The following is a 12388-nucleotide window of genomic DNA, read 5'->3' on the forward strand; positions in this document are numbered from 1 at the left end:
TTTTGATTTAATCTTAAAATATTCACTCTAGAATATTAAGTTATTTTACAACAATGGTTAATCAGGCTCGATCAACCTCCGCTTGTATTTGAAATCAGTCAAGCTTGATCAATTGGATCAAGCTCGAATTCAAGAAGTTTAAGCACAGACCAGCTTAAGGTTCGACTTGATGAGGCTTAGTTTTTTTTTATTTTATTTTATATTATATGTTATATATAATAAAATAAGATTCAATTTGGTCATATGTATAATTTGGTTTTATAAAGTGTACGCCACCAAAAATTTAATTCAAGCTTGAATCAAGTTGAAGTTAAGTATAATTCAATTCAAACATAATTCAAACTTGAAATCAAGTCTTGAATGATGCTGAAATTTGCTTATCAAGTCGCTGAAAATAAGCTCAAAGTAAATCTAATCAATTTTCAATTTAAGCTTGATGATTTCAAAACTAATTTCAAGCCAAGTTTGAACTACTCAGTCAAGCTCAATTTATTTCTAAAACTTCACTAAATATCATCTCTAATATCTACAGGGATAATTAAACTCGTGACCTCTGTTTCTCATGAACTAATAAATAAGACAACTATTGGTTAAGTGATGAATTTTCTTTCTAAAAGCACTGTTTTTCTTAGTGCTTATAAGTGAAATCAAATACTGGCATCCCTAGTAATCAAATAATCCGAACAAGCAAAATAGAGAGCAACTCATTATTGTACTTTTTATTCCAAGCTTAGTAGTCATCAAAATCAAGGCATGTAGTGACCCTACAGAGTGTTCAGACATATACAAATATGAGACCACTGGATAGGGAATATATTCAAAGAAATTTTTTTTTATAAAAGATTATAAGCCCCACAAGCTAACTTTTGAAATTTGGTCAGCGTGATTAAAAGATCAGATGATTTTGAAGATCCATCGAACATACAAAAAGATTCAGATATTAAATTTAATAATTTATCTTAGAAATAATAGCAGCATTCTAGTCTTGCAGTTTTTGAAAATAATCAATACCTACAGAAAGGATATACGAGTAGGTAACGAGGATATATGTGGCTTACAACATGACAAGATTGAACAAGAATAGTGTCACCTAGCTTCCACAAATCACTGTAGCTCCATTACTGTAGGATCTCCATTGTTATCACCTAATATTGTTGCATGGGAGGGAGTTTCTCCTTCTGATGCATAGTAACCATTATTTGATGAAATGCTTTAGCCCTTCAGTCTTTAATAAAAAGACTTGCGGTAGACTGTTCTGATTAGCAGCATCAATTAGATCCTCAGAACATGATAATATGACATGTAGAAAGATTGTAGACAGTAGCCGGCAGCAGAGCTCAAACATCATCTTCATGAGGAAGTGAGGTACAAATCTAATATTTGACATGAAAAGAATAACCTGTTGTTCCGTCGAAAGAGATAAATAAAGCATCTCCTACGGCTAGCTTCATTCAATTTTACCTTCTTGTTCAAAAGGTTATTCATCAGACGTGCGAACTCCAAGTTCTGGAGTTTTCCCGGATCAACTGCAAGTAAAAGCTCTTCTTTACCGCCCGTAAAGAAAGAAGCAGCATCAAGACAACCTGTAAAAGAACTATGTCGCATGTAAGAATCTTGACAAGTAGCTGAAATGACTAAGACATGTATCGTGAAATTATATCAACACCATTACATCTATCATCCGCATCATCAGATAGGTTGCTTACCAAAACAATGAGAGACTACATTATATGAGCCTTTCCGAAAGAGTGGCAGCACCTACTAAAGCACACAGGCACAGCAAGGAAAGGAAATCTACAACACCAAGCGATGAGTCGGAAAAGAGGTATATCTTGTGATTGTTGCAATCACCACGAAAACCTCTAGCAATCATGGCCTACCAACATAACAAGAGGAGATAGAAATATGGATATCAGAATAACACATAAAATAGTAAAGGATAACATCTAAACAATAATGGATACAATCATCATACTTCAGTTTTAGCATAAAATTACATATGTAAAAGTAGGCTGAAACTAAAGATTTTTGTTTCCAGTATTTCCTAAATGAAATAATCCAACAAAATTAGCAATGAAGTTACCTACCCTCCTTTATAGTTTTTTAGGCTCTTATGTCATACTTGTTCCAAGGCAAAGCTATTCTCTTCTTTCTATTTTAGTCTCCTCATACTACTCATTTTACAATTCCTTTCTTTTACTGTAGTTTCAGTACACCTCAGTGAAGCTCCTATGCTTACATAATTCCTTCTTGAGTCCTCTTCAGAAAAACTTTTTCAAGAGACATTCATGCATCAAGCACTTTTAGGAGTTTATCGTAAATCAATAGACATCATTAATGAAATAATTCTAGAAAATGACTAACCTTTGAAATTTGTTCAGCATGATTAAAGATGTTTTTGAAGATCCGTCGGACATACAAAAAGAAAACTGCACAAGTCATAAATAGGGAACAATTACTTCATTCCAATTTAAACAGAGATGAAGATCTCAATGTTAAGAGAAGAGCATATTCAAACACTAAATTTATCTGAGAAACAATAGCATCATTATAGTCTTGCAATTTTGAAAATAATAATTACCAACATAAAGGATATTTGCGTAGGTAATGAGGATATATGTCTCTTACAACATGGCAATATTGAACAAGAATAATGTCACCTAGCTTCCACAGATCATTTTCAAGTAATAAAGCATATTCAGCATTAATAATCTTCAAAGTCATTCGTGGATAATAAGACCAGCCCCTCACACTATAATATTTATTATCAACAGATAAAAAGAATGCCACTTACTGTCTATTGTTTCGATAGCAGTTAATTTATGCCATTCTATTCTACGTGCCACAATTCCCAATGCTGCATTCCGAACCTAACATAAGACAATTTTCTTAAGTCAGTAAATCATTCACAAATAGGACAGCTGATCTTTACAATTTCTATGCATATAAAATATGCAGGAAGACAAACACCATACATCTAATAGACTAGTGAGCTGATACTTGCCTCATCAAACACAAGATTGATAAACCTCAACGAAAGTAATAGAGTAAGTATTATCTCAGATACTGGAACACCAATATGCCTTAAAGGAATCATAAACCACCGTAATGCTGAAGCAAGCTGCTCAGGAGTTGTTGTTGCCAAACATAAACTTGCACTTTGGAAGATCTGTCATCATAGAGAGAGTAAATCAACAAGATCCTACAATTAAAAGGTAGGAAAAAACTAGCATAGTGCATATCTAGTATGCATATATCATCATACTATTTTCTCTGTCCAGTTAGAAGAAATAAGTATTTACAGAGAAAAGTATTATAAGATATTCTGCTGAAGTTAAGAACTCCAGCTAGCATAACTCCTGTGAAATGAGACTCTCCACTGCCAGAGTACTTCACTGATATCAGTTCTAAAATCAGTGATATGTTTAGATTAGTTCTGGTAATGAATCTGAAAAAGTATTCCTTCTGATCACACAATTCTGAATCCCATAGGTCAGTATTTTTAATGTTGGCTACAGAGTCTGGAAAGGAATGACTGATCTAAAACCAGTTAAACAATGGAATCAGTAAAGTGAGCTTTGATAGGTTAAATAACTATTTCAAGACAAAAGTGCTCTAGTTTTGATCAAAGGGCCTCGAAAGGAAGGAGACTGACCCACTGATAACTAAAACAATAGTAGTAATTGATGCAAGAAATCTTGCCATGGCATAGGAGGTGGTCCCTAATGATCCAAACAATAACAAACCTAAATAGATAAGAAAGGCTTATTGGAAGAAATTGTGGATCCAGTCATGTCTAACTTCAGTTAATAGAATCAGCAGATATGGTGATGCGAAAAAGAAAACAATATTAACAACATGAAAAACTAGTATATTTGAAAAGATAAAACATACAGTAAAGGATAGAGATGCAGAAGTACTAGCCACAGAGAGGCCCTTCCTTGTAAGTTGCAAAGGTCCTAGTTTCATGAATGTGTAAGAATAGCCTTCCAAGGATGAAGGAATATTTGGAAGCCCCATGAGACACGGAGGAGGAGTTCTTGACTGGACAAGTGGAGGTACACCATCAGAACCAAATCCGAGCATGATGAATAAGATCCCTGAGAGTAGAGCAACTCTTCCCAATTGATCCTACAAGTAAAATGTAATTTATTCATTCACCTTAGCATTAAAAGTTCAAGGTAATGGCTACGAGTGAATTTATATATGCAAAAAGAGAACTAGTCAATCTGGTGATTGAAATAAGAGTTCAAAAAGTTAAAAAAAGAGATTGACTATTTTATTGTGAAAACGGCATATATATGTCATTCAGTTCTAAAGCTTCTATATAACCAGTAAATGGGAGGTGAGAGAATACAATGCAGTTCAGAAGAATCAGTGCTTACATTCTTATATATTCCGATGTACAGAAAATATCTGTACCAACACAATTTCTTATTTATGTAAGAATGGTATAAGACAAGGTGAAACCAATTTGACGAGTCCTACTGCACCAGAAGTCAATAGATTTACATGAATTTTTGTTTACATGTGTCAATAACAAATGAAGGGTTGAGAAAAAATGATGTTTTTATTGTTCTATCACAAATTATACATGTAGATGGAAATACCTAATACTAATAGGTAACAGATCATCAATACACTCATTATGTTCAACTACTCAAAACACAATCAAGTGCATCAAGCACATATTACTCATTCAAACAACATTTCATGTAACAACATAACCCAGTTCAATTTACTCCATCTGCTCCCTTGCACAGCCTCTGATGTTTAATAACCAGAGAAAATTTTGAACCAGTATAAATTGAATATTTCAAGCTTACCATCCAAACATGAGTTGGGAGAATCCACATTGACAGTAGAGACAGGTATAAAACCAACCCAAGCCGCATGGAAATATGCGATCTAGCTGGTAAAATAACAAGAGCCAACAGCCATACCTGCATGAATGGGATGAAATTAACTTGTAGGATGAAACTGTCTCATGCATGTCAAAATGTGGCCTCAGCAGATATGTAAAAAATGGAACTTTGTTCAACAAAACTAGTTATATAGCAACACGTCAAACCAAAAGCACCTAAAGTAATGTTAGAAGTGCATTAAATCAGTTGCATCAAGCTTGAGGAAAACACAATACCTTAATGTGGATGTGGCCAACTAGCAAATTGCAATGTTGAGTCAATATTGAACATTTTCCAAAAGAAGAAAAAGGAAATCCTACTTAACACCACAAGGTTTGCGTCTATACATCCTACTTTTAATGCCAAAAAGTAGGATTAAAGAGTACCAATTACCAATTTGACTCGTGGATCGACGGAGTGGAGAAAAGTTCGGGGCGATTCGATGAACTGGCAGATGGGGCTCGAAGTGGCACCCGAGATGAGCCTAAGAATCCTCTCGGGAGCGACACCGCCACGAGGTATCCAAGATGCCCATTTGGGAACTCCTTTTCCATCGCTGCTCTCAGCGGAGGAGGAAGAGGAGGTCACGAAGAGTCTAGTTCTAGCTGGTTGTCGAGTTCCTGAACTCCATGGGAGGAGGAGGATGATTCTTGGGTTTTGGTGATTTCCATTAAGACTTCGAAAGAGAGGAAGACAAGTAGGAGGAGGAAGAGGAAGAGGGGAAGAGCGAGTTGGTAAGGGGAAGGTGTGGAGAGGAGAGGAAGAGAGGAGTTTGCTTGTCATCGGTGGAGGGATGGGGGGTTTTGGAGTTCATCGGATATATATATATATATAGAGGGTTTCTTCCGTGTAATCAAATTAATTTTTTATTAATCAATTTGATGAAGATCTAACGGTTAAGATCTTTAAGGGTATAATAAGAATGAAAGATATTACCGGTTTAGCAGGTAATTTTTTTAGATATATAATCTTGCACATTATTTTTTAACAATTATATTATCTTAATATTTTATTAAGTAAAAGACATATATATCATTAACTGAGAGTAATGTATATATATTAAAATAAGGGTATTGATGTCTTTTATAATTAACTTGATGAAATTTTAATTACATTTTATATTTTTAATTATTTTTTATTATTTACATATATCTCCCATTAGTTTAAGATTGATTTAAATTAAATTTTAATAGATAGAGATAGAGAATTATATTTAAATTAAAGTTTATCTCCAAATAATCAAATTTAAATTATTTAATATTAAATGATATCTCCTATAATTAAGGCATAATTATATTTAAGAGAGAAATCTTAACGGAAAAACGTGTAGAGCGCTTCTTCCGTACTTATCAATCACTTTGATGAAGATCTAATGGTTAAGATCTTCAAGAGTATAACAAGAAAATTAGAAAGTTAAGCACACGTAATTAATCTTCTTAACTGATATACTCTTTTTCTTACGTAATGTGGTTTTGGAACCGTGCGGAAACCTAGACGGTAGGAAAATGGCGGCTATTATAGCCGTTGGATTAAGATTATAATTTTTAAAGGTGCATTGAAGTATTTGCCATATATATATACTGAAACCACCGGATGATAAATTAGTTTTCTTTTTCTTTTTTTTAAGACGGAACTGGCAACCAGCTAATTAGTAAAAAAGAGGTACAGTTTAGTTTGTCACATCCTGAGGATTACCTCTATTTCCTTATGTAGTGGGGATCCTTACCCTTCTCCCCAAACAGTATACTAGCCACTTTACTACCCTTTCGCCCGGCCCAGTCCGCGGCCTTATTCACCTCATCCTAGCCGCCATGGCATCGCCTTTTTCCCTCGGAGAACCTGAATGATGATTCCTGTATCTGATTCCACTATTAAATCCTTAGTTCTACCTGCAACCTCCCTTAGACCAAGAGCGATCGTAGAGGCTTCGCTGAACGCCAAGGACACCTTGGCCGTGGGCTCCGCTGCCGCTATGCGGCCTCGTTAGAATTTTTTTTTCTCTAAATATGGGCCGAATAAAAAGCCAACGTCTCTAGATACAGAGATTAAACTCTACCAAATTTTTAGCTGCCTTGTCTAAGCTTCGAACCATATGGATCGCCGAACCAAATGCTACCGAGACCTATTCTAAGTCATCGCGCTGCCGAGTTGCTTTGCACTGTCAAACCATCAACCGAATCAATCATAGTCACCAAACCATCAAACAATTTCTCTACAAATATTGTCTAAGGTTGAAGTCGAAGCAATGACCTCCTTGGTCATGGAAAAAATACCTATCAACTCTACTAGAGTCGGTTGGCATGGCCCATCAGAGTTGAGCTTCAGCCAAACGACGTGTATTATAATCAATGAGATGGGTCGTCTACAAACCCAAGCGCATAAATTACTAGATACTTTTAAATTTTGTACATATTACTAGAAGTATTTGCCTATTTGATTCGGGGCTTTTGTAATCTAATTTTTTTATAATAAGAAATTTTAGTGTGCATTGTCGATTATAGAAAACATATACACCCAATATTATATGTTAAATTGAGATATCAAATATAAAGTGTCGTTTAGTTCTAGTTCTGATCCTTATGCTGCTTATTTATGAGAAAACGAAGTGGTATATCATGGGAACAGTATGAAGGCCACTTATTTTAATTCTTTGGACAGCTACTGAAGAATTACCCAGTTAATTAGATTTGATCCTTTGAGAGAAGCAACTACGCCACTTTTTTGCTTGAATTCAGATGAAGAAAAAAAAATAAGAAGAAAATTCGCGTACCATTCATGAATTATTCTTCGTTGATACACCCCAGAAGGGAAAGAGAACAAAGAAGAAAAATACTGAAATAAAAGCGGACAAAGAAAGTTAAGCTGCACACAGAGAAATAAGAGAGGTGGTATCAAGTAAATGAGTTCTTTGGGAAGATAATGTGGTTCTGAGACCAACTTTTCATATCAACTTCCAGGCTTTACACCTGCAACTGCAACTTCTTAGCAGCAAGAGCCTCTGATTCAAGTGTTGGCTCCCAAAGAAGAGTGGTTTCTGCTAGCAGAGATGTGACCACATATGGATCCATGTTTGAAGCTGGGCGACGATCTTCCAAGTAACCTGCAGCCACAAAACCAAGCCAAAATACTTGATGATTGGTTTCATCTTAAGCACCTGAAACAATGCTCATAGGGAAAAGTTCCATTTTTCAGCAATTGCAGAGTAATATAGATAGACAATATAATATGGATACAAACCTTTTCCTTGTTGCTCAGTTTCACGCCCCACACGAACAGAGCAACCGCGATTCGCCACACCCTGTTGGCATATCAATGTTGCTTGTAAAGCTCCTCTAGTAGTAAGGAGAAGAAGAGAAGAGATTCAAGCACTGTACCCAAGAGAAGGAGTTTATGCTGGCTGTCTCATGTTTACCAGTCAACCTTCGCTCATTTCCTTCACCATATGCACTAATATGCTCCTTGTGGCGGAGTGAGAGGTTCAGAATTGCTTTCTTTATTACTTCAAACCCACCCTCTTCTCGCATGCTCTTAGTGCTGCATCAACAAGATTCATTTTTTGGATTGTTTTAAATGGTCGTTAGGATTTTGACATCATTGATCAGAATGAAAATGTTTAGTAGTTAATTTATTTTAACAACTAAACCTGACATGCAGTTAATATTTTATTACATCATATGATTGGAAAGAGTATTCCAGAGGATGGTACCTGTAATTTGTGTGACATCCTGCACCATTCCAGTCACCCTAGTCGTAAAAGATCGTAAGTTATAATTGCAGTAATTTTCTGGCAAAAATTCCTTTTGTATACATATGATGCAACTGATGAAAGGAAGTACCTCTATTGGCTTTGGATCAAGAGACAGCACAACCCCAGCTTGTTCCGTAATTCTCTAGTAAAGGAGAATAGATGATTATTACAAACTGTCAATCATGAATATTAACTAGTCTACTAATGCCTAGTATTACAAAGGGTTGGGAAAATAAATGCTTAAGATTCTGTTCATGCATTTACTGATAGACTAAGAGTCCTGCTGAATTACCTCAAGAATGTATCTTGAACACCATATGTGATCTCCTGCATCAATCCCTACACTCGGTCCAACTTGATACTCCCACTGCATGAAAGGATTTATGCATGATAAGTAGCATATTGGCACAAGGGGAATGCCTTTTAATTAAAGAAACAAATAGTGGAACAGCTTATTTAATTAAACAAGAAGGAATAAGCAGTGAAAATGAGGCTATGAAAAAAATTGCTTATGAAAGAAGAGAAGAGGACCTGGCCAGGCATAACCTCCCCATTAGTGCCGCTGATGTTGATTCCAGCATACAAACAGGCCTTGTAATGAGCATCTGATATGTCACGCCCGAATGATTTGTCAGCTCCTGCCGCACAATAGTAGGGACCCTGAAATGGTTTGGCATGTTATTACCTTTCTGAAACTTTGAAATTATTCAGGTTTCTTATTATACAGTGAAAACAGTGCTACAATTATCTCTCTGTAGGCTTTATTAATTAAAGACAGCCAATCGGATGAATTAATTACAGAAACAAGGATGAGTAGATATTTCATGTGGTAAATTGAGGCAGATCTAAATCAAGATTCATGCATGGCACATTTGCATGTTCTGCACTGATATTCTGCAGGAATTTACTTATCCATAAAATATGAAGACCATGAGATAGTAGTTTTAAAAAAACCAAAAGTGAAATTACCTGGGGGCCTGGATAACCTCCAACAGGCCAACCAAGAGGCCACTTCACATCTGTTTGGAGTAATGTGTACTCCTGTTCTATTCCATACCTAGAAAAAAAAATTTACAGTGAGAAAATCTCAAATATTAATTGTAAATCGATTCTGAAGACACATCAAGCAGACCACAAAGGAGTCTTCAATGTGTGAAAGCATATAAATGGGCATTTCTGCTCAAATGTATTGTTGGGGAGTTTACCAGGGGACTTCATCGATGACCTTTTGCTCACTGAATATTTGAGCAGCCCTGTGCCTTTTGTTGGTAGGAATTGGCTCTCCAGCAGGTGTATATGAATCACAGATTACCTTGAAAAGAAAATTTTAAACAACTTCTTATTATATTTGGTGCATAAAAGAAGTCCTCTGCATCAGAAGCTGAAAACTGATGCATAAGTATATTTTTGGATATTTGCAAGATAATGATGCTGATTAATGAATCATCTTTTTGTACAGAAATCTAATACACTTCGAAGGAAACTTTAACTAACCAAGATGTTGTTGCCTCCTCGAAAAGGATCCTTAAAGATGGCTTGAGGACTGCAGGTACAAACAATGATTTGAGACAACTATTTAGAAAATAGAGAATCTTATCTAGAAAATCATATTAAAGGTGCCAATTATCTTACTATAAGATAACTTCACTATCTTCTCCAGGAGCTTGCCCTGTGCTTGATCCATCATAGTTCCACTTTGGTAGCTCCGAAGGATGTTCCACAGGCTTTGATATTGTCTAGGGTACATATTTAACGAACAGATTCATTAGCTGAATAACTAATGCCACTATACTCACCTATATGTTCAATCTTTTTCCCTCGCCAGAGAAGGTAACTAGCAACATTAAAGTACATACCCTTGATTTGCTTCGGATATCAATTCCTGTTCCTCCAACCCTACTCAAAGTGAATAGTACTATGATTTAGTAAATGTTCCATAATGATATGTAAGATACTCCTGTCATTTAATAACTATTTTCTTCACAGCTGACTAGGAAATAATGCAAAAAGAAGCAAGGAGTGATTAATATAACATACCAAATGTACTCAGCAATAATCTTATCAGTGAATGGGGTGATATCCATATTAAGCAGGTCTTCCAACCTTGACACAGTGCCATTACTCTGAGACTTAACTGCAAACACTTTGAATGCAGAGGAGCTCTTCCTGGACCTAGTCCTCTGAGGCTGCAGCAGAAGAGAACTCCACATCTTTGAAGTCATGATGGGCCTCGATTGAATTGATTTGCTTGGAATACCCATCTGACATTGCATTGCAGGCAATACCGTTTGAGCCATCTTGTCTCTCTACCTTCCGTCAGGATCTACAATGGCAGAACTTTAACACCTAGTTAGCTCAAAATGACAATTTTTAAGTTCCAAACAAATTGGACACTAACCAGAGAGAGACAGAGAGAGAAAGATGGATCAACTTGGTCGGGGGTGTGCAGGATTTGCAACAGTCCTGCACAGAAGAAGAGAGAGAGAGAGAGAGATTGGAGGAAAAAAGACTTAAAAAGAATAAGTTGCGAGGGGCCAGGACTTAAAAGAAAGGCTGACCTTTAAACAATGACGTTTATGAATCATATAAAAAAGGTTGGGAGGTTGGCTTTTGCTTAACAGATAGGGCTGGACTCAATTGGGTGGAGGAAATTTGACCCTTCACGTCCAGGGACAACCAAAGACAATGGATGATATTAAGATAAGGCTCTCTGCTCTCTTTTATTTTCCTCTTCAAATATTATTACATTAAACTTATAAATAACGTAGATGAGTTGGTATATATATATAGACATTAGTATGGACGCTGGCAAACATATTGGGTGGTAGAGGATATTTGCGGTCGAGATTTGGTTGTTGGTTACAAAAGCGACGACAACGTGGCGGATAAATACTGGAGCTGTTAGGCTGTTTGGCTGTTTTCTTTTGTTTGCTTGCATGTTTGTCTAGTTTTCTTTTAACCTGTTTGTTTAATATGGTGGATAGTGTTCAAGATCGGATACGGATTTTGGACAGTGTTAAACTCATATTTGGATTCATATTTTTAGTCCACACATATTCGAATACGGATATTAGACGGATAGTAAAATTTAAAACTATATGCTAACTAAACGGATAGAGGATCGGATCTTAAACTAATATTAATTGAATTAAAAAAAATTATAGTATTTTATTTAGATATAATTAATATCAAAATATTAAGAGTTTTATAACAAATAATTTTTTTCATGTCAAATATGTAAAATTAGAGAAATTAATCTCTATAAATAATATATAATGTATTATTAATAACATAATATTTACTATTTAAATAAGTAAATTAAAAACTATAAATCATTCAAAAAAATATGCGGGTAAACATATATTCGATATCTATATTCGAATTCGAAAAATAAATCCCACCAGTATCTGAATTCGTATCCAATTTTTTTTTCAAAACATTCTATTCGTATCCAAATCGGATAGAAATTTTTTATCCGAATCCAATCTGAATTGGGTCGGATAATAGGTTGGATCAGATAGCGAGTTGGATCGGAATTAATCAGACCCATTTTCACCCCATGGACATTGCGTTATTCTCATTGATCCATTTGGTTGCAAAAGTAGCACTCGTTGGATCATTGAATGTGATTATTATCTTATATAAAATTGATGAACACTTTTTCTTTCTTCTAGCAAGAGTTGGGGGAGGAGAAAGTGTGGTAAATTTACACTAAGTGAATCAGATCAAAGGTTCA

General features: G+C 35.4%; 2 protein-coding genes across 4 annotated transcripts; both read right to left on the reverse strand.

Annotated features, from left to right (window-relative positions):
* Window positions 1-922: 922 nt before the first annotated feature.
* On the reverse strand, window positions 923-5698 carry LOC140781261 (protein ABCI12, chloroplastic). 3 transcript variants are annotated; one of them, XR_012107685.1, is made up of 9 exons: window positions 5298-5698; window positions 4827-4943; window positions 3895-4131; window positions 3005-3169; window positions 2795-2870; window positions 2365-2429; window positions 1707-1876; window positions 1462-1583; window positions 923-1373 (listed from the first exon to the last, which is right to left on the reverse strand). XR_012107685.1 is itself a non-coding variant. In XM_073127180.1 (8 exons), the coding sequence occupies exons 1-7, from the start codon at window positions 5685-5687 to the stop codon at window positions 1727-1729; spliced, it is 1200 nt and encodes a 399-aa protein (XP_072983281.1). In that variant the 5' UTR covers window positions 5688-5698; the 3' UTR covers window positions 923-1583; window positions 1707-1726. The 3 variants fall into 3 exon arrangements, 1 of the variants encoding a protein (XP_072983281.1); XR_012107686.1 differs by having other exon boundaries at window positions 1115-1250; XM_073127180.1 differs by having other exon boundaries at window positions 923-1583.
* A 1956-nt stretch (window positions 5699-7654) lies between these two features.
* Window positions 7655-11409, reverse strand: LOC140782987 (glutamine synthetase leaf isozyme, chloroplastic). The gene is made up of 14 exons (XM_073129908.1): window positions 11051-11409; window positions 10690-10975; window positions 10509-10548; window positions 10285-10388; window positions 10147-10195; window positions 9858-9964; window positions 9622-9709; window positions 9184-9312; window positions 8945-9019; window positions 8741-8794; window positions 8611-8648; window positions 8279-8438; window positions 8142-8202; window positions 7655-8004 (listed from the first exon to the last, which is right to left on the reverse strand). Exons 2-14 carry the CDS (start codon window positions 10947-10949, stop codon window positions 7865-7867), a joined length of 1305 nt encoding a protein of 434 aa, XP_072986009.1. The 5' UTR covers window positions 10950-10975; window positions 11051-11409; the 3' UTR covers window positions 7655-7864.
* Window positions 11410-12388: the final 979 nt, after the last annotated feature.

This window comes from Typha latifolia, chromosome 2 (assembly GCF_019914945.1).
Source record: "Typha latifolia isolate L0001 chromosome 2, TyphaL0001v2, whole genome shotgun sequence".
NCBI classification, from domain to species: domain Eukaryota; kingdom Viridiplantae; phylum Streptophyta; class Magnoliopsida; order Poales; family Typhaceae; genus Typha; species Typha latifolia.

Bases quoted from the DNA above. Each gene is read 5' to 3' on its own strand.
- LOC140781261 (XM_073127180.1), bottom strand. From the start codon at position 5,687: ATGACAAGCAAACTCCTCTCTTCCTCTCCTCTCCACACCTTCCCCTTA. The intron at 2,430-2,794 runs GTAAGTGGCATT...TGACTTGTGCAG, and splicing joins TGCTATCGAAACAATAGACA to TTTTCTTTTTGTATGTCCGA. The intron at 1,877-2,364 runs GTTAGTCATTTT...TTATGTTGGTAG, and splicing joins ATGCTGAACAAATTTCAAAG to GCCATGATTGCTAGAGGTTT.
- LOC140782987 (XM_073129908.1), bottom strand. From the start codon at position 10,949: ATGGCTCAAACGGTATTGCCTGCAATGCAATGTCAGATGGGTATTCCA. The intron at 10,389-10,508 runs GTATGTACTTTA...TATGTACCCTAG, and splicing joins ATATCCGAAGCAAATCAAGG to ACAATATCAAAGCCTGTGGA. The intron at 8,649-8,740 runs GTACTTCCTTTC...TTTTACGACTAG, and splicing joins TTGATCCAAAGCCAATAGAG to GGTGACTGGAATGGTGCAGG.